We start from the raw sequence: 23384 nt of genomic DNA on the forward strand, positions 1-23384 counted from the left end.
CACAAACATATATGTATGTGTATATCTACATATAAACAGAAAAAATAATTTTTAAGAGAGCCATTTTATTCAATGAAAGAAATTTTTGGTCCATGAGAAACCATCTGCGTTCTCCATGTCTTCAGGGAAATCAAGGTTTTGCTCTACCTACACATGGACATAACCAGAATTTTTCCGATCATGTTCATAGCTGACACCAGATCCCTGACCCAGATATCTCAATGCACTACAGAGAATTAAGTTATGAAGGTGATTACTGAAAGCACACAACTTTCTCTAACTCCAGCTACAGAATCTTTCCAACTAAAAGACAAAACATATCAATGACAAGATCACAGAGGCTCCGAATCCCTGTGCAATATAGGCAATGCCTCAGAACTAGTTTTAAGGGAAATAATAATTAAAGATATAGAAGTCCTTCCACAATGCTCTTATGCTATACTGGTCATGAGGAAAGGTAAAAGGAGAGCTGGTGTGATGCGTTACACCATACACCATCTTCAGTAGGTCACTGGTCTTTTAAATAATCTCTAGTGAACAAATAAGATTTCAGAAAGTTTTTAGTAGATAATTACACTTCCTGATTTTGTAATTAGTGGAACTACATGTAATTACATAATAATTATGACGGTAATTACGTAATTAAGATGTATAATTATGTAGTAAAAAACATTATGGAAATAAAAGCCATCAACTGTATAAGCACAATACATTTTTAAAAATAAATTCTGTATCATCTGTTTAAAGCTACCATTTTCCTCAAAATATCAAAGTGATTATAAGCCATCACTGGCAAGTTCTAAAATACATTTCTTATGCAACTTAAAAATCATACAGATAATTGTACCTTTTTTTAAATCTCTTTAAGACCTCACATTTATATTACCCTTCTGATGTTTAGGTGCACATATACCGAGTAGATTATACAGAGTTAAATTGTTTGCGTTTATTTCTACCAATTTCTACCACAATATATATATATTTTTAAATTAGCATCAATGTCAGAATTCTGGTATATAAAATACAGGATTTTTTTTAAATTACACTACCAGATCCATCAAATCTAAGGGACTTATAAAAGGAGAAAGATGCTCATCTTGCACTTTTCACTAGAGAAAGGAGCTTACAGCTGTGAGAAGCAGTAGTCACTAAAAGAAGTCATGTCCAATGAAACCCCAAACTTTACTAACACAGATGAAATCAGAAAGACAAAGTTCTCTATTAGAACAATCGAAGTTGTGGATGAAAAACAAACTATAAAGAAAAAATGGCTTTAAAGATTATTTTCTGTTTCAAAACATGACAGACCCGATAAAGCAACCAGACTTTATCAGATAAAATAACCTAGGCTCTAAGTACATAAGATATATGCCAACTTGTTAAGTAAGGAATAAAACCTGAAAGGCAAATCAGAAGATATTTTTCCCACAATCAGTAGCAGCAGGGTATGTACGTGAAGGAGTCAGATAACCATGCCAGTTCACGAGGAGTCAGTTTGTCAAGTCAACCACTTCGTTCCACCTGGAACACTGAGCACAATGTGCAGAAGAAAAATAGTCTTCATTAATCAAAATTACTTTATTGGAGGTATGAGCCACAGCAAATGTAGTCCTGTCATGCCACACAGTTCCCACACCGCTGACATATCACAGCTGTTGTAACTCGTTATTTCTATTTATTTCATTCACAAGCAGTGAAAATAATTCACAAGAATTTGTAACTCCCAGAGAGGTGTCACAGCCCATTAAGCTTAGCGTTCAGAGAAAGGGTTATAGAGATGTACAGTGAGCATAATGGGGTTTACTTAGATTTCACAGGTTAAACAAAAAGACCCCAAAAGCAGAAACAGAACAGAAGAAAACGGTTGTGCACAAGACATTAAAATGTCGAGTCGGTCATGAAAAAAGTGTGACTGCTATGGAAGGATAACTTAGGATTATAAAGATCAGCTAACTGCCCATCCACTATATCAAAAGGGTCAAAATCATCCAGTGAATATTTCTTTACTTGGATAAAAGTTAGCGAGACTCAAAAACACACAAGAAAGTGAATTTTTTTTTTCAAGTCCCAAAATCTTTCTCTACAGAACAACACATGAAGGAAAAATGAACAAGAGCTACCAAAAGCTCTTAAATCCTTGAAAATCAGTACTTTGCTATCTCTTCTAAGCAATATGATTGGCAGACAAAGTACCTTAAAACAAATGTGCACAGCAGTATTTTTTTGGATGTGAAGATCGCCATAGAGCACTGAACACTTGGCAATAGCATCTAGAGATGAGATGCAACAGAATGCTTTGTTTGTTGAGCTGCACTCCCTCAAAAAAGTTATGCCACATTTCAGCAATTGCACACATATATATGCACAAAGGTTATTTACATGATTTCTCTTTATTCCCCCTTGGAAAGCACACACAATCAACTACATTTCCTTATGCAACTTTTTCATAGTCTTTTTGCCTACAGATAAATGCCTAGTGGTTTCAATACCAGAAGTCTTCATTTCATTGCCTCAGTTTCTCATACATATAGTCCTTCCAGCTCTCTCACACATTATGTCCTCCCTTCATCTAACTGAACTAACACTACTGCAGAGAGGGAACATCTTGCTCAGGCCCATTCATTCAGTCTCCCTCAACCTCACCATCATCACCAGCTGACAGGAGTACATACACTAAACTACACATCGCTCTGACAACATCTCAATTGCAATCTGTCTTCTTTGAAAGATTTACAATTATTCTTCAATTAAAAATTCAGTTTGACCTCCTCCTTAGCGCATCAAGATGAGAACATCCCATGTTGAAATTATAGGATTCACACAAATATTCACAGCTGGGGCTTTTTTGTGTGTGCGTTTTATTTACTTACTTATTTATTTATTTAGCGTCTAGGACATACAGCATAGAAGAGAGTCATTTTTTTTCCCCCTAACAGCATCTTATTCCTCCATAAAGTAATTTAGATGCTTCTGGTATTTGTATGCGAGGATGAAGCAAGGAACATACAGATAGATAGCTGTGATAAAGTGCAAAAGCATCCTCTGAATATGCCTTTGGATTTACAAAATCATAGTCCATAAGAATTCGATCACAACAATTGCATTCCACTTTCACAAACTGACATCTTTGAAGACGCAGGTCTCCCCAACAAACAGGAACACTTAATCACCCTTTCTCAGGCCATCTCCCTACCTCACATTCTTCTACCTATCTAATAACCTGGTATGTCCAAACTTTCTGGAATCCAATGATCAGAGGCTCAGTGGTTGAAAACATTCCGTGAAAGAATATGCTGCAGCATCTCTGCAGTTTCTACCCCTGAAACACTTACATGCACTACAAACATCACTTGTGACCTTATGTCTCTTAGAACTGGGATGGTGGAGAAGTGGTGGCTTTCAGTTCCATTTTCCAGCATGAAAAAGAAAAATCCTATGATCAGGATCCTGTTTCTCTTCAAAAAAAGCATCATGAACAACCTCAGTTATATTAATACACAATTTTTGAATGATTTTGCAGTCATTGTGAATAAAGGACCTGCAGCATCCCTACCCAAAGTCTTCTATGAAGATTTAATTTATGCTAGGAGGGGGAGCTAACTAGAGACATCTGTGTGAGGCACAGTAGTTTCACTGACTTTATGTGGGCTCCTTTTCTCTTCATTTTTAAAGGTTTTCATTTTACTGTAGAAGCAAAGTGAAAACAGTAATATCTTTGAATATTTAACAATACCAATATTTGAATGGGATAACGATATAAAGCTTACTACACTTTATTTTGATTTTCTGATGACACAGCCATTAAAATACATTGGTTTCCATTTCTGAATTTAAAGCATACTAAAAGAGCATACTCCTGGATTTAAACATCATGCTTAAATCACTGCTGGTTTCCTTATCCTTTTTCCACCCCAGCGAACAGAGGATGTTACTACTTTGCTACTCCTACTGCTTCTGGCTGTTCTGACTGTTTGCCTAAGCAGCAACATCTGTTAAAGCCACAACCCAGCTTTGAAAACCTCTGACTGCAAGGAAGAGCTGAAAACATTTTGAGTACTTTACTAGTCACAATGGAGCAATTTTCCTTTCCTGATTAAAAAATTAAATCAGAGCAAACAGACCTGACACTATTACTGGCAGCTGTAAATTAGTGGTTTTGGCACAGTGATATTGAAAATTAAATTGGTTTTGACCTGACATTGACTGTGCAACAGTCTCTTAATTTAAAAAGACCGCAAAGGAATTTTAGAGTTACACTTGTGTAGTATGAAAGCTTAGAACCTCATCCACCTTTCACAATGTTAACATATTAAACTGTATCTTCATCATGAATGACCCTAAACTTTCAGATGAACGGAAACAATTGCTTGGAGAATAAATGCGACAATTAATAATGGTACTAATAACTAATAATTGTATAATCCAGATATTCCTGGATGTTGTAACTGGCAGCTAACTTCACCGGTCTCTGTAATAGTAAAATGCTGTGTAAACCAAACAGCTTATTTTTAATTCTTACAGGGAAAAGATGGACCAAAACCTAGCTGTAAACATGGCGATGACAAGAAGTACACTAATAGACAAGAAGGGCTGGGAAGAATTTAATCATGTCAGCCACTGTAATTTCCTTAGGTAACAGGACCCAGAATAGATATCTAGTGGAGGTTACATGCTAACTTCAGTTTGGCTTTTGAAATGATCTTCCATGATATTAAAGGCAATCCCAGGAAATGTGAATGACATGATGGACAATCTGTACTGTGCAAATGAGCAGAAATGATAAAAAGAGCATTAGTAGGCAACTGAATAAATACAATGTACTAGGGAAGAATCAACATAGGTTGATAGGCCCATCTCACAAACCTATTAAGAATATCATAAAGCATTGAACAAGCACGGAGTCAAGATGATGCTATTAATATTGTCCATTGATTGATACTATCTCACTACCTAAACCTTTTAAGAAGAAAAAACAGGTATGGCTTAAGAGGGAATAGATAAATGACCAGCTAAAGATAGGAGGAAACAGAGCTTGAGTCTAAGTGGTTAATACTCGTGATGGAAAACGGTAACCACTGGAGTTCCACAGCCATGCATAAGTGACCCGGGAAAGTGATGTGGGTAGTAAACATACCAATTTGCTTGTAACACTACACTACGCTAGAGTCCGTGGTAATGAATGCTCAACAGATCTTATGAGACTCAACAATCAGATAACGAAATGGGAAATTAATTTCACTTTGATAAACATAAAGCAATACATATAACATCATTTTTTTCCTAAAACCCAGTTACTCGGAAATGAGCTCTAACGATTACAAGCAGATTCCAACAGCTAGTTCCATGAAAACCATCATGTACAAGTACATGTTCAAGTACACAAAAGGTTGGACTAGATTTCTATAGGTCCCTTCCAACTCCTACAATCCTGTGATTATGTGAATAAATTCAGGATTGTTGTTGAAAGTGATACAGAAGATACCATACAGGCTTTAAATACGCAAAACTCTCAAAGTAAAATAACACCTATTATCCATCAGACACAGGACAAGCTTAGGGAAACATTCACCTTAAATATACAGAAAAGGTCTCTATATTAGATAGAGAAGAAGAAACTGGTTGAAAAATCTATGATGTTGTAGTAACTGCAATACCTAAGCATTGGTTTGAGTTTGTCTTTGTTTGCTTTGTTTATTGTTTTTTGCTTTTTAAAATTTATCCTACCTTCGCAATGCAGGCTAGACAGACAATAGTATTGATCCTCTTGCAGGGAAAGGGAGCAGGCTGGATGACTTTTGAACTCCCACTGACTTCACAATTATTATTTTAGATTCCATTTCAATAAATAACACAGACCTTCAATATAAATAGCAGAATAAACAGAAACCTGTTCTGCAATTACAGTTCTCTATTTTGAAGAAGAAAATACAGAAAATGTGAGTGATACAGAAGAATCTCAGGGTTGTGAATGGAGAGAAAGCACGAATTCCTTCAAATTTCCTTTCAACAGTTATATCCTGAGTCTCTGGCAACTAAAATATTTTTTCAGAAGAACATTCTAAGATGAATAACAACCTTGAAGCAAGAATAAGCAAAAGCTACAGAACAAAGAAGTAGTCTGTGAAAACTCAGGAGTCCACGTGATTTAGTTTTAAAAATAACCTCCTCCAAAATAATTTTAAAAAGGCAAATAAATAAATAAATAAATAAATATCCCCAAACCAAAATAAGAACAACAGTAAATAAGTGATTCAGTTACATACATAGTAAAGAGGAAAAATAAAGCTCATAGAATCCACCGTCTTTAATAAGTGATGCTGAACACGAATGGCTTGCAAAATATGGAACAGATTTATTTATTTATTTATTTACTATTCTAAGGGGAAATAAACATAAGCTCTGTGTTCATACCGAGAGTTGACTAAATCAACTTATTTCAATAAAATAAAGTAAATCAGTTCCATCCGTTAAGAGAAAATAGAACACTGGTACCTATAAAATAAGGTGACCCAAAAAGCTACAGGTAATTATTCTCAAATTATGCATGTATTTTTAGACTATTAGAAAGATGTTTTCCTCCCAAAAGATATCTGAAAAAACAGGACATAATTGCATATTGTATTTGTTTGTTTAGTTTGCCTGTTTGAAGAGAAACAATTTTCAAAGGCAGACAAAATAGATCTAATTAATCTGGCCTTAACACTTGCTGTGGTACCAGGCCTGAAACCACTGGATTAATGAGTAAGATTATACCAAAAAAATTAATCTCAGTAAGAAAACTACAAAAATACACAGTGCTGAAAAAGTGAACCATCCAAGAAAACAGAAGTCATAGCAGAGCTCTAAAATTTCCTTAGAATTTCTCTAGGTACTAATTTTATTTAACTTCCTCCAACTAGCTGTGAGGGTCTGGGGAACATTTTCTGATTAAAGCAGACAGTGAGAAACTATGCGACTGCAGAAGACATCATATTATGTTTCAGTAAACTTGAAGTTTCAATTTATAAATGAGATTAAGGAGCCCAATATGAACAAAGCCAAGAGAACTAAAGACAAAACAAAGAAGCAAAAAAGCCATAAACCTCAGACATGAACATCTGATTCAGAAGTGACAGAAGGAAAAAAATCTCAGATCTCAAGATTTCTTTCATCAGGTAAGTACAAGTTAAAGATACAACGCAGCTATGAACTATGAGCTATACAGGAAAACATCAGTAGATGTACTCCCACCAAATATACAGATGCACTGTACAAGACACTGAGCAGAAACCATCCAGAACACTGGGTAAATTCTAGTTCCTCACACTGAAAGATAAATCCATCATAGAAAAGACTAAAAGACTAGGAAGGAGGACCATGCAGCAGAGGGCTGTTCTTACTAATTGAATCTAGAAGTGTATTAATTTAAAACAGAACAGAGATGCTACCACAGTTTCTAAAACCATAGCATAGAACTTCAGGGAGGGGAAATACTCAGTAAATGGACAAACACAAGTTGAACAAGTCAGAATGGGAAAATTATAGTGAATTGTCAGGAATCACAGGATGAGTGTCTAAAACACATTCTAAACAACAGTGAAAGGTGCAGAATCACCTACAAGTAAGACATGACAGTCTGCTCTAGCAGGGGATGGAGAGGATCACCCTTAAAGATGCATCTACACTTACATCCTGATATTAGGTAGATGGACACCAATTTATTGAGTTTCATCTAGTAGAATCTACAATTACTTAACATTCCTTCAGTACATCTACAAAGTTGTATTAGACTGAGATGATCCCACAGAGTGGCCTCGTCTTAAGTGGCATTAAGGTGTAGGGAACCTGCTTTGGCAGGGGGTTGGACTCAATGGTCTCTAGGGGTCCCTTCCAACCCCTACAATTCTGTGATTCTGTAAGAAAGGAAATGGGAACCTCTAAAAGAAGAAACAGGCCAGAATCAGACAATTTGCTTAACTGAGCATTTTATTTAGCTAAGACATTAGAGCTGTTCTGCTTTTCATATAAAGCTCATCAAAATTACATTTAGAAAGAATGACTTTATTTAGTGTCCTTCTATTACCCAGAAACATAGCTGGTGATGCAGTGAAGGGGAAAGATTTCTACAGCAGAACAGCAATCAGAAAAGCTGACTACAGAGGTAGTACTTTTTCTTAATCAGCATCACCAAAAGCACAGTGGAAGTGCTCTCTGTTAATAGTACACCTTATAGGTGGGCTCAAAGCAGCTTTGTTCAGAATTCCACATCAGCCACGCATTAGCCCACCATCAGAGATGCTCTTCCGTCAGCTTGAGAATCACTTAGCCACACAAAACGCATAGCTCCATTATAGCTTAGAGATGTCTTAGCTCACAAATAATACTACGGTTACTGAAAGATGACAAGAGGAAAAAAAGTCTTCCAAACATCAGCACAAATTTTGTACTTAGCACAGCTTTGAAGGCAATTAACATTGCTGCTTTCTTGAGCCATCATTTTCGTCCCCGGCCTCTTATGTAATACCTCAATATATCTTAATTGGCTTCTTTTAGAAACTGTATAGTTTTAATTAATCTATTCGCTGAAGTTGACATATCCTTCAAACTACATGCAAAGAGATTTCTCTAATGGCATAACTTCCAGGCAAAGCACTTTGGAAAAAATCTAATTGCTCCAAAACAACAGAGACATCTAATCTTGAACCTGTTATTCACAGATAACACATTTCTCTTACAAACAATTCCCTGCTTTCTTCTGTTTTCTCTTCTAAGTTACAGCCTAGTAGTTCAGGTTTGGAGAGTACAAATGGATAGTGCTGTAGGTTCAAGAATGTGAGCTGCTTTTGAGTTACGTTTAATTAATTAATAATTTAAACTTACCTTTATCCTCTTCAGTAATCACTTTATCCATTGCATACTCCACATCAAAAATGTACCGGTAAAAGCACAGCTGAGTGTACAGGGCCTTATCAGAATACTGCAAAATAAAAAGGTAGCAATTACAAACCCCAGTGATAAGTGTGTCTCCTATTTTTCTCTCTGTTATCAAGAGGTGATTCCTTCTGTACCTTTCTAAAAGATATATTCTGCTCATGTATTACTATAACGCTATTTTACTATAACACTACTATTACAAAAAAAAATATTTATACTACATCTCTGTATGCTCTTTTCTCACAATTGAAATCATTAATACAAATCATACTAGACTTATCCATTCTTATAAACACACAAATCACATTTACCTATTCTCACAGACACACATACCAGTATGACACTTTGGGACCAAAATAAAAGTTATAAGAAAGATGGCACAAAGTAACATTATTGTTTTAGTACATTGTACAACACAACAATCTCAAAAAAAGGAAAAGCATCAATGTATATTTTTGATGAATACAGGTGTTTGGCTGTATTCCCTCCCCTCTCCATTCACACACACAGCTGTAGTTACATAAATGGTGAAAAATTCAAATAAGAGCAGGTGCATATACACCTTTGTAGCTATGTCACCACCTTGCTCTACACATCTGTGGAGGACTACTGCATGTTAATAATCACACCTTTAGTTCAAAAATCTGCAAGTGTGTACAGGTGGAATATCATATTCAATTAAATGCTCAGAATGTCAGTGATGTCAAGTCTCTGTGTTATTGCTGTACTTCAACAGTACGTCTGTATGCATTCATGTCACTGCTGCTGTTCTGTGCATTAGGAGATTGCTCAACCAGACATGAGATCTACCTTACCCACACTACAACCAGGCCCTTTAAATTTATTTTTCTTGAACTCTCATTTAGCAAAACCTCATTCCACTCCCTGCTATTTAAGATACTGTTGTTTAAATATTGACCAACAATGGTTTGAACACAAAAGTCTTTAAGAATGAAATAACTAAAACTGCATCAAACATGGAAGTACCATTTGTACATTCCATATACATTCAATATTTATACAGACATGAATTCTTGAAGACTTTCTTGGTGAACCACAAAATCAGCAAACACCAAACCACCACACGTTAGACCAATATTAAGTTGACATTCAGCGTACCACATGGAATATGAGGCTGAAAGCACAGAGGAACAGCAACTGGTAAACTATTTCCGTTTATTGGAATTCTGCTTTCACTTAGCTTTTTAATTTTCTACCCAATCATGCCAACTTTTGTTACTAAATTCAGCTTATTTTACACTTCTACTGACAGGTTATAAAGTATCTGTAACTACTAAGCAATGTTGAGACATTTGACAACCATTAATACTGCTTTGTTATTTCTTTATATATTTTAACGTTACACTTTTTTCCACTTCATGTAAACCTATTTTAAAAAAAGACACACAGAAGCTTATTTTATTCCTTATTAGCTATTCTACGATATGCATCATCATTATACTATTATACACCAGTTATTTTTAGTAAATCCTGATTACTGCTTCCTGAAGAAGAAAAAAGGAGGACGACAGCGATTAAGTTATTTGTTTAGTTTTTTAGATTCAGCTGTAATTGCTGGTACACATCTCCCTGACTGCACACATGAAGCAGGTTGAATAGAACACTGAAATTACCTCCTTCATAATAGTTTGTTTTGATAATGTATTGTGTGTCGAGATGATGAGAAACAGTTGCTGTCAATTTGATTAGCCATTATATTTTTATGTTAATTGCCATTATTGGGTCCATTCTGTTTAGTGTCACCATAGAAGCCATACAATGTTAGCATAAATAACAAATTGGAGTAAATTAGGAAGATATATTTTTGCCAATTCATTTTAATTGCCCCTCAGTCCTTCCGTCGGTTAACGCAGCTGTTGACCCATAATAAGCGCTAGGTCAATATAGCTGCTTGTCAATTCAGAAATGCAAAGTGCTGTGTTGCTGGTAATGGATATACAACAACCTTTGCCAGCCAACTGAAGCAAACGAATGACAACCCACACGAAAGAATAAAGCATCAGCTATAGAGTTTAGTGACCTGATATTAGTAGGCAGGCTAATTGAAAGTCACTGCTTAAATGGATAAAGAAAATACAAAAATCGGTATGCAATAATTTATACACACAGACATACATACATATATAAACAATTTCTTATTTTAACTTTTTTTTAAATTACTTTTTAATTGATAATGTGCAAATACTCCCTTCCCTTTTGAAATTAGTTATCTAAAAGCACAAGGTTTATTTTTTATGAGACGATGAATATTATGGTATACTTATGAAACCAAAGAACAGGTGACTTAAATTTAAAAGAGCATTAGAAATTACTTCTATTGTCAGCTTGTGTATTTAATTCCTGATGACCTGTATAATTGAAGAAAAAAGTAATGCTAAAACTTCAAACCCAACTTGACACTTAATAGTATATTTTTGTGCAAAGAAAACTTGACAGCCCTTAAGTTACCACACGATTTTCTCAAATTTTATATCATTTATGTATTCTTTCTTTCCATAAAAGACTGAATGGTGAGTACAAGAAAATAAAACCTTATTTTGAAGTTCTTATTTGATCTGTAATGTTTCATTTCTTGATTTCATTAGGAACTGATTTTAGGATGTAACTCTGCCTCTTTGACAGCTTCCATTCATGGAAAGAACGCTCCGTACCAAAAAGCAACCAAACAACTTTTTTTTTTTTTTCTTTCTTTTTTATGGTATTTAAAACAGCGATAAGCAGATACAGGAACCAAAGTCATGTAGTTTGCAATCACCATTATTCATTCCCATGACAGAAAGATTACATTTGTATTAGAAAAATAACATGTGGGAAAAAGAATAAAAATCATTGTGCTTGGCCAACAAGTAATCATCTAAAGAAATCTGGGTCTGCTCTGATTGCAAAATCAGAAGGACAACTGCAAATCCCTAACCTGCCCTCCCAGGAAGAATTTGAGATCACACGGATTATCATGCATGTGATTGACACCCCATGTGTCTTAACAGAATCAGAACATTAGAAACATCAGCAAAACAAATTTTCCCATGAATAAAGACAATAATAGGGTACCAAATGCTCAGCCGTAAAAAAAGAAAAATCTTGCTCAGCTGAAACATACACCAGCAAATGTTCACTAGAGCATTCATCAGGAAAGGAGGCCACAATGTATTTGTATTGCTGGTCAGCTGTCTCTACACATCTGAATCCACTCTGTCTTGATAGCTTATGAATAGCTTAGTATTGCTAATCATCAGTTGGTGATGTTTGAACAAAACACTGAACTGAAAGGTTGATCTGTCTCATCTTCTGTCTCACAGGCTCCTAAGAATTCAGCTCCAGAGCAAGGCCACATCACTTTTCTCTCAAGGCCAAACTTCAAGCAGTGAATGGCCTAAACTCCCTAATTTCATAAATGTAATAAGAGAACAGGGGATGTAGAGCCCTCCTGGCAAGAGCAGAAGATCAAGCTTGGTTTGCTTAATTTTGTACAGTGTCGGAAAACTTACACTGCCCACCCTCACTTCAACTTCTTAATAACAAAGCTTATTTGACTCTCTGAAAGGAAGGGAACAAGATGGATCTCATCACTGGTGAGCATTCTTCCTCCCCTAAAGTCAGTGTATGAGAAGTTAACATGCTCTGTCTCTTACTAGCACTTCTCTTGTGGTAGGAATGTTGCTGGCAGCTGTATATAGGTGTTGAACTTAGAAGGCCTCTCCCTCAGTGCTTGAGATTCCATCCCAAAGACCTTCAAAAGTGAGGTGCCTAATTCTCCTCCATTCTAGTAACACAGGAGCCCAAACAGCCAACACACCATCTTTCAAAGTCTCTTCAGTAACTAAAGGCAGTTATCTAGAGAATCCAGCTAAGAAAGGTCCAAGGAAATAAAAAGGACAAAAACAACCCCAAAAAGAAGCTGATAAAAATTCACAACAGCTAAGATGCAGAAGACCACACTTACAGTTCTAGTTCTGATGTTTTGCTTACCCAAATGCAGTGTAATTCTAGAAAACTTCACTCTCACTTCTGCAGGCCCTCTCTGAGCTGTTGTGACTTTGTACTCCCATTAACCGCTGTTTTCAGTTGTGCCATCAAAGGCTTTTAAGGAAGATGAAGGCAACAAGAAACAAAAAAACATCTCTCATTCTAGTTTGCTAACTCTAGTAGATTGCTTTGCACAGGAGATAATTTCCACAGGCTACAGAATTTATTTGTATTACTTCAATTAATCATAATACAAAACAGTGGCACCACTTCATTAATCAGCTGCTTGAGAGAGTTACTTTTGCAAAGTCTTTTTGGTAATTTGATTAGAAAGAGCTGTGGCTCTCGCTATTATGATACGATTCGCTATGTCCAAACAAACCACTTAGGGATAGTTCTTAATACTTAAAAAATAGGAAAGAAGCAGAAAGAAATAGAAAACTCTTGGCAGAAAATCGCATTTCAGAGACTTCTGAGGCTCACATGTAGTGGAGAGAAGCATACAGGAAATACTTCAGTGCCTTGAGAGGCATTTCCTCCCCTCCCCCTTAGAAAGATGCAGTAATTAAAACCTAATTATTATCTTCATTTTAAACAAAACCTAAAGTGAATACCAATTAATAACAACATACTAATGAGCATCTGCTGTGATGAAATTGAATATGAATGTGCTGCAAATTTTGGGTAATTTATTTTTTCGGGGAAGTGCCACTGGTCTCAATCTACTACTGGAAGATTGTATAGACTGTACACATTTTCCATCATCTCTCTTATGTGCAGCAATTTCTATTCTCAAAAAGAGAGCACAGCTCAGCACTGTGGATTTATGCATCCAAACGCTATCCATGCCACAGTGATTTCATGGCAATAAACCGAAGCATAAGACCATGTTTTACACACCCTGTGTATTCTCTTGTAGAAACAGGCCAGCTGTGACACACCAAGCTGATGCAGCCGCTAGTTACCACCAGTCTCTGAAGGTAAATGCTCCTTTAGAAAACAGCCCAGGAAGTATGGAGGTCAACAGGAAAAAAAAAAAAGCACAACTAAAGACTGAATATTCTTGGATATTACCAGATTTATTTTTTCCCCTTTAAGTAACTGAAATGACAAGAAATTGTGGTGGTTTAAGTACTGCTTAGTAATTAATCAGAATGTTACAGATGACAAAATCAGCATTACAAAAACTCTGGATTGAAATTCCATCATAAGAGTAAAATGAGTGAGGAGCTGGGTGAACGAAGATTTAAACTCCTGCTGACAAGGGACACCAGACTGAATAATGGGGTAAACAGAATACCTCCAAGCATGATTCTTAAGATTATTATGTCCGACTGTTTTCATTCAGTAGATAGGGCAGACAGTGGCAGGACAAGAGGAAGTGGGTTTAAGCTGAAGGAGGGAAGATTTAGGTTGGATATCAGGGAGAAGTTCTTTACTATTAGAGTGGTGAGGTGCTGGAATAGGCTGTCCAGAGTGGCTGTGGATGCCCCATCCATTCCTGGAGGTGTTTGGGGCCAGGTTGGATGGGGTCCTGGGCAGCCTGGTCTAGTATTAGATATGGTCATTAGTGGCCCTGCCTGAGGCAGTGGGCAGAGATTCATGATCCTCGAGGTCCCTTCTAACAAAAGCCATTCCACAATTCTGTTTCATTCACAATATCTGAATATAGCTGCCTTTTAATAAGATTTACAAGTCAGAAAAACAGAAAAGGGAAGAAATTTAATAGTTATTTTTATTTTTTAATTTTTGGCCATAATAAAAGCTGAATGAGTTACCTGAAACTGGAGAGTCCTAAGCCAGAACTGCTCTGCTGAGGATTCATAAGACAATAACTCAGACTCAGAGAGGAAGGCCAATGGAACAGACACACAAAATGCAGAGCAAGTGACAGCTGTCTAGACAGTACTTACCTGCAGAGATGAATCTGTTGGAAAACTAGTGGTGGTAGATTACCTCTTCTTAAAGCTGACAGTGTAAGCAAAGACACAAAAAAAGCACTGATCCTTTTCCAAAGAGATAGGATGTTTTTTGAACAAAAGCACTGAGCGTCACCTGTGCTCAACTAAAAATTTCTGATCTTGATAGGTATCCAACCCTATCCTCTACCCCTGATCTCAACTGAGTATGTGGCAAATCAAATTCAATTCATGAATCCAGCAGAAAATTACTTCTTACCCAATCTGGCAGAAAACCAACCTACCACCAAATTTAATGACCTTCCTGCATGGACAACAGCTGGAACAAGGCAAAATAGCAAACCACACTGCAGTAGATGTGAACAAGCCAAATAAGCTGCTGCTGACAAAGGAAGACAATATGTTCTCCTGCTTTAAGGGGCTTGGGTTTTGCCCTGTATCCCTTATCTAAGCTCATCTGAGCAGCCCAATGAGACCCAGACATAAGAACAGAAGTCTTGAATAATAGAAAATGATTAGGCTCAAACACACACCACATACAGATTTAATTCTGATGTATTCTATAATCTGAAATTTCAGCATCGAGATGCTTATGACTAGTTTTTGCTTACCGAATCTTCAGACAATTATGTATTGTTACAAATTCCAGGAAGTGCAGAAATAGATCTTACAGTGGATAATGAAAAATAGCTGGTTTTCACACAGAATGTTTAATGGATTGATAAATAAGATCACATGAGGTGGTGATTTTCCAAAGTAATCAAGGTGGCATCTTTGGTCAGTTGCTCTATTCTAAAGGAAACAGACCTAACCAGTAAGCTCAAGTATTTAACTGTTGCTTTCCACATTATTTGGTTTTTAACATTTGCTGAGTCAGTTTGGGGCTGCGACAACTCACTACCTACAACACTGAAGGCACAGCTGATGTGCCAAGATCATTCATACAGGCAACATGGCTCCAACCAGAGGTATTTAAAGTATAGCTTGGTGACTGGACTTGGTAAGTCAGGTGGATGGCTGATTGCAAAAGCTTCTTTCCCACCTCAATCTTTCCATGATTTTTACAACTGAACTTTCCAGGTCCTAAGCTCTGACCCAACAGACTTTGAACACATAAGAACCCTTACATAATAGGTTTGCAGAATACCATCAGCCTCAAGATGCAACTCATCTGCTGAACCTACGCAATAAACACCATAATTGTTTTATCTTGGGAGTTTATGGGTAGCTCATATAATACAAAGAGGACCTAGGACAGTCAGTGTCATATACATACAAACATCTGTAATCTTACGTTTCTAGTTAGAAATAGAAGATTTGGTTTTATCCAAATAAAAACTTTGCATTCCAAGTAAGAAGAAAGAAACCTTGAAAAAAATTAAGAGTGTAATCTAATACAGCTCATAGATGTAGAGAGGCTGTAGAGTATTTGTGTTCTCCTTCTGGAAGTAGTAGTATTGCATAACCAAAGGATTTGCAGATTAACCAGTCTGTAGCACAAAAATTCATCCTATGCTTTCAGATGGTGATTGTACAAAATATCCTTTAAGCTATCATCTACAGCAGCAAGGTTAAGACTTGAAGTTTGTAACATCAAATACCAACATGAGTTTTACTGGACAGCTGATGAAAGAGACACGTTACTCTGGAACGGGACTCTTCCAGTAGCATGCACAGTCAAAAGCACACAACTGCATCCACAAAGGATGCACTGAATGTTACTCCAGAGAAGCTGATCCCCCAGATTATCCATTTTTGGTGTGTTTTTTTTTAGGAGCTTTTGATCAAAGAGTATTTGCCTACTCAATTTGCTGTTTAAAATAAGAAGCAAGCAAATACACTCTTAAAACACATCCTCTCCTTGGTATACAGGACAAAACAACACAAAATCCATGCCGATGTTTTTTGTTTGTTTTGTTGTTTTTTTTTAAGACTAAAGCAATCACATACAAAGTCATTAATTTCTGGATTTCTGGAATTACATGATCCTTGACAATCTGGAATGGACATTAAAAAGCAGTTTGTAGAAAAGGCTCCGTGAAACCACATTAAATTGCAAAGCACCTCTGTAAAGCAAAACTGTCCCCTGCTGCAGAAACAGAAGTACCACGGAAAGCATTCCCAATCTATCTCAAGTATTACAGAAAAACCTAGTATAGATCCAGAGCTGTGTCTTGTTCTAGAGAACTGGCTGATCTACTCATTGAATGAGGAGCACTCAGCAGTTAACTAATATTACTTACTCAAAACACAGAGGAAATTACCACACACACAAGAACTCTCATCACTGAATAGACTTCTTTGACCTATCAAGCAATTTTATTTATTTCCATACAAAACTCTGAAATAGTGTTTGTTTTTTCCCTAAGATGAAACACTTTATATACTTTATGTGAGGGGAAGACTATAACAATGACAGAAAACATAATCCTTGTAAGCAAACTGGCTTATACTCATTTATTTAAATTAAGATTTTGTTAAGAAATGGGTTACGTTGCACTACTTTCCTCTACAATAATTTACTAATATTTGTGAAATGTTCTTTTTCTAGCTGAATCTTCATTATCATTCAAAAAACACAAGTACAGCATTTAGAAACTGTTTTATTAGTAAATAAGCAACACTATAAATAGGCTAGATACACAAGCAAATAAGCTTATCTAAATATGTTTTAGATGTAAAAGCATGCAAGTGAAAATAAAAACAAAAGAATGATTTGCAGAGAAGGAACTGAGAATACTGCTTTGCATGACCATATTTCTGTTTCTCAAAACTCAGGGAGCCCCTCAGCTCTCATTCCCACAATTCCAGCTTTTAGTCAGGGGGTTAAAAAGTTTGAAAAGCTGCTTTTCCTCCCAACACTCCTCAGTGTTTTATATCAGTTGATATAAATTGTTGATGATTCAACATATGAATATATGATTCATATGAATATGGTGATTCATATGAATATATGACCAGTTGATGATTTTCTCAGCTTTTAATGAACTACTCTTTGAGCTCACCTGCTCTGATAAACTGAAGCAATGAAAATGTCTGCTGCAGAGGACACTACTTTGTCCAAAGCAAATTTAGCATTCCAGTAAATTCTAAAGGACTTGTGGACTATACCCTTTCTCACTGATCATGATTTTTATTAAAAGTTAAAAAAATAAGGAAACTAGGCTGGTATGAATACCTATACGAGTATCAAAATTCATTACACACCATGAAATACTTTGCTATTAGATCGGAATTATCAGAAATTGACTGAAGTCCCCATCTCTATGGTGCCAACAACTTATGCAAGCAAATCCTGATAATTCTGAAAGACTCTACAAGATTATTGCTTCAGACAGAATGGCAAACAGACTTTCAATATAGTTCATTTAACTTGTTTAACTTATTCTGAAGCCAAGATGTGCACAGGTGTCTCCTCTGTTAATTAAGATCTTTATCCGTTTTGACCAGATCAGCTGGCCCCAAAAGGTTCTACTAGGATCTATGTGTCTCAGTGTATATCACTTTTATCAACACACATCTTCATCTCAGATCTCTGAAGCAGCTTTCACGTACTACAGTAGAATAGCTCTCTAATGCCAAAGAAATGTCATGTCATGCAGGATAAAGTATCTTTTTCTGTGGGTAGCACTGATGTAAGTGCTAAGAACAGCTGTGTAAAAAGGATTTAAAACAACTTTGTCTGTTGACCAAGGACTGAAACCAACACTAGCAATTTAGTTACCATACATAACACCAGCAGTTTGTTACGCTGCTATGTGCTTCTTCTGCTGGTACTCAATACTATGCAGAATTTATTCCCATATGCTTTCCTACACCTCCGTCTGGGCAAAAAGTTACCTTCAATCTTCTTCACAACTCAGAGAAGATCCCTCAGCACTGAAAGTGCCATGGGCATCAACGTATACTTTTAACTTTGATGCACTTATTTTTAATGATATCTTCTCTAAAAACATCTCTGGTATCATCTGTCAATCTAATATTGTTCTTAATTATCCTTTTTTAACCAGATGCACATCTAAAATGGATTGCTGCTGATGTCTATTTTGTCAAGTGCCTTGAAAAAACAGATTGTGTCCTGCATTCTTCAGTTCACAAGCACAAGCAGAAAGACAGATCCCAACCATGAGATTATCCACAGACAGAAAAAAATTAGTTCACCTCAGAGCAGGCAAACAATCAACCCTTCAGGCTTTGATTCTGTTAACAGGTCTGACTGGTGAGGCCAACTCATCTCAATGTGCACGTGCACATGCCAGGAGTAAAAGAGTGTGTTAAATCCCCACACGATTCGCACAAACAGTGAATTCTTATTCAAGAAGTGAGATGAATAAAGTTAAAAATCAATCAATCAATCAATACATAACAGTGTAACAGTCTGGAAAGGTTGTTCTGTAGATGCACAAACACTTCAAAAATTGTTTGTCTCGGCTACTGAAGAAACTTGGTAACATACGAAAAAGTAAACATACCAGTTAAGTATTCTAATAGTAACAATGTGAATGACATAAATAATCTAACCATTTTCATGGGACACTCCAAAGCACACAACTGAACTGGAATTAATTGTATAGCTGTGAGCTCTGTAGCTCAACAGTAAGAAGAACCCATACTGCATTTATTGTCATATTTTACTGTTTCTACTATGGATATTAGGGACTACATTATTTTCCATAGATGCTTCCCATGTGATACAGTCTAATCAAAGAAAAGAAAAACATAAATGCACATGACTACATTTTACTGTAACTAGACCCTCATAATATGATCAGTAGAATTTCCCATGTGTAGTTAATTTATGTTAATGACTCTCTGTGTGCAATAATCACACCTCTGGAAATCATCAACTGGTCAGTTGGTATGGGGTGGGCTTGGAGCAGAACAGTAAACTGCCATTTTTCCAGTTACCCTACTTATTATTTGCATTATTTTCTCCTCACAAGTGCAAGGAGTTCAAGTTGACCATTACTAGTAAAGTTATCATCACAGAAATGAAACTATCAGGTTATCGTCAGGTCTTTCCATTGTTAGTTATCCTACTACAGACATGTAGATGAAGCCCAAGAAATAAATTCTATGTAAAACAAATGAAGAAAGGATACTTCCATGAAAGGCATCCCCATTAAATGAAAACTGTTTGTTTGAATAGTGGCTTTAAAAAAGTTTATACTGATTGTATTTTTAAGAATACAGATATCCTTCAACAATTGTCTTCAAAGGGTTACATTAATGTTTACACACTGTATGGAACTAGTGACAAACAGCATCTGATAGCAACTGATTTCTGTAATGGGTAACCCACTAAAAGTGATAGTTTTTACTTGAATCTGAAAGAGGCATTGGTTTAAATAAAAATCACTGGCTGAGAAAAGGTATTAGTTGTCAACCTGTAGTAACAACCCATGCGATATCTAATTTTGACTGAAAGTGCTGCAGTTACAAAGCAAGTAAGAATAACACTGGCATAATTTTCATAGTGAAGAACATTCTGTCGTAAGTTCTCTCTCTTCTGGAGAAAACAGAAACCCCAGATACCACCTCCAACGCTGAACCCAAGTTAAAAAATCTGAAAGGTCATATACACTCACAACAGTGACGGAAAAAAAAGACTGTCCCACTGTACTATTCTCTAATAGAAAATAAATAGTTTTTCAGTGCTAGACAAGACCAGGGAGGACTTGTGATCCACCTCGATCTCTGCAACAAGATGCTTAACCTTCTGTTAACTTTAGCTCCCATGGCATCTGGAAACAATTTCTATTTAAAAACAACAACAAAAAACCCATGGGAGTAGTACTAATACTTTAAAACCACCCTTTCTTTTCTTTCTTTCCTTTTTTTCCTTTTAAGTGTCTCACATATTAGGCCCTTCCCTCATACTATGGAATCTGTTCATACATGCATACTATAAAAATGTCAATCAAGTAATCTTATGCTAAGTAAGGCTGGATAAAAAATGACCTTAACCTTTAAAGTATCATACAGAATCCCAGTGCCCAAATTATAGGGAATGAATAAACAAGCAAGGAAAAGGACATTCCATTTTAGTGTATGGATGCTCAGAGCAGCTGATCTCAGAGGATTTCATAAACATATTTGGAAAAAATAACATGAAAAATGTAGCTTACAAAAGTTTCTGGTCCAAAAAAAGTTGTATTGATAAGTCAGCCATCTTTATAAGCTAGACAGGATCATAAGAGCACCTAATACAATTTATTTTCACCAAAATACAATTTCAAGAATCAACATTATTGTTTTATACTCGCAAGAGTCCTTCATAATTTTTATATAATAAAAAACCTCAATCCAGTTCTGCACAGCAAGGTACTGGCATGGCAACCTTTGCTCACAAATAAGAGGCTATTCTAGTAGTGGGCAGGTCCATGGCGCACATCAACTATCTCAAATGCAGCCAGCTGTGAAATTTTAGTATTTCCTTTACTTTTCCAGACTATTGAAAAGACACATTTTTCTTCACTACCTTTTCCTTACAACATTATGATTTATTCAAATGTATACATCCACTCAATTTTATCTTCATATCACTGCATAAGTCTGCAATGGAAATTGTTTGTGGAAAAGCATGTCATCTTTAACACATCATTTGTTTGCAAGGCTTCAAGATTATATTATCTTCATCAGATCATCAATAATTTACTGTAATGTAATGCACTGGATATATTCAGTCAAGAACCATGAATTCTCAAGGTTTACATGAGTACAAGAGAGCAACACAAACTATTTATTTATTTATTTGAAAACGTTTGGGAGATGGGCTGAGTTTTTTTTATTTTAAAGATCTCTGCAGCCAATAATGCATAATTTTGTTCCCACAGTATAGCAAACAATTATTTTTTTTTGCCATAACTACTCCATTATTTGAAGTATCCCTCTTCCTGTGACTGGGAATAGAGAGAGATGATGCTAAAGGCTTGTTGGAAGCAATTAGTTAGATAATCTTCTGTGACACCAGGAACTCAGCCAAAACCTATACAACTCTTTATCCATGCCAACAGACTATTTTGTTAGGCAAGTATTTTTGAGTGGTCTTCAGCAAGAACACACTAGCCTTCCCATCCTTACCATGCAGTATTCCTCTATATTATGCACTAGCTGAAACCTCTCAGTTGACTTAACAAAATCACCCATGTAAAAATCTAACCAGGGGTATTAGAGCATCAGTGAACAATAAAATAAAAATCTGACAAAATGGCAGCATTTTCTCATCCATGTGGAAGTACAAAAAAGTAGTCTTAACTGCTTCTGCTATGTAGGTATTCAGAAACATGACATTCCACAAATCATCTAGATCATGAAGGCAGAGTAACCAAATGCATATATGCCTTTTCAAGCAAGAAGTTTAACAACTGTCAATCCATCTAGCTCATGAAAAACAGAAGCAGACTTTGATGTTCAATATGAAATAATACACAGCGCAGAAAAGCATTTTACCAAAGTATCTTGACCAGTTACCAAAAAAAACTGACGTAGCAGTTGCCAGATTGTACAAAGACTCAAGGGAAGTTTAAGGTTTATGAGAAAGAACATGAATATTTCAGTTTTGTCCAGTATCAGATATAATACATTCTACAGGCCAAGTAATGCTGAAGGTTTCACGTAGCACCCAAAGTATCATGACACAACCTGCACAAGCTGTTTATAACTTGGTCACAAAATAAAAATAAAAGTGAAAAGCACTAGCCTGATACTGGGTATATCTGTTATCACTACTATTCTACTCCTAGAACACAGTTTTAACAAATGCTACTTTAATAGCTTCTGTAACTTTACTCACATCCTTATGCTCAAAATGCAAATTCCATTAACTGTGCCATCAAAAAAACCAAAAGATCCAAAATGGTGGTGAATTAATTCCCCCAGTCATTGTGAAACAATCCCCCATGTAACAATCAAGTCCACAGGACATATGATTAGAGATTAATTCTTCTCTACTAGCCTTTATTTTCTTTCAGGAGTGGCTAATACCAATCTAGCCCTCTTAACAAAGCGGCCTACACCAATATCTTCAGCATGCAGAAAATCTCCTACTGCTGTGCAGCCTGGACTTGCTGTTACTATATTGGCTTCTGAATGAGAGATCCACCAAAAGCACAGAGAGGCCAGTGAGCCTTTCTCTAAATGAAGAACACTGAGGCAGAGTCTAGAATAGAGCCGACCTGAAGAAGAGCTGCAGGTGGTGCAAGGCCACTAAAAGCCAGGTGGCACCTTTCATTAAGGTCTGCCGGTCAATTCTCAGCCTATTGGCCAAACATACTCAACTGACAACACATTGTTCAACTGCCTCCAGCTCCCTTTACAGCTTCACTTTGGCACAGTATTCTCCAGCTTTTGCTCTTAGCTTCCATGCAATGTTTCTCTAGGTTGTTAAACAGCTGCTGCGCTCAATCCTTGAGGTAGCTGCACTTCAGTGACAAAGTAAGTGAACCTATATATAGTCTGTAAATCCATTTGTTATGTCTAAAGTACTTCGAGATTTAGAATGTACAAGAATGCACATATATTAAGCTTTTTAAACTCTAAAAAGGGGGACTGCCATAACTGGCA

The 23384-nt window shown here is 36.2% G+C and overlaps 1 protein-coding gene across 1 annotated transcript in view; it reads right to left on the minus strand.

The window, feature by feature from the left end:
• The window catches only part of POLA1 (DNA polymerase alpha 1, catalytic subunit), a 182850-nt gene that overhangs the window by 32387 nt on the left and 127079 nt on the right, over positions 1-23384 (minus strand). The window contains exon 36 of the mRNA XM_085530470.1: positions 8860-8956. Within this exon, the coding sequence (XP_085386596.1) occupies positions 8860-8956 (97 nt within the window). The remainder of the gene's footprint in view (positions 1-8859; positions 8957-23384) is intronic.

This window comes from Coturnix japonica, chromosome 1, assembly GCF_054131305.1.
Source record: "Coturnix japonica strain WE chromosome 1, WE-NBRP24, whole genome shotgun sequence".
Classification (NCBI taxonomy): Eukaryota; Metazoa; Chordata; class Aves; order Galliformes; family Phasianidae; genus Coturnix; species Coturnix japonica.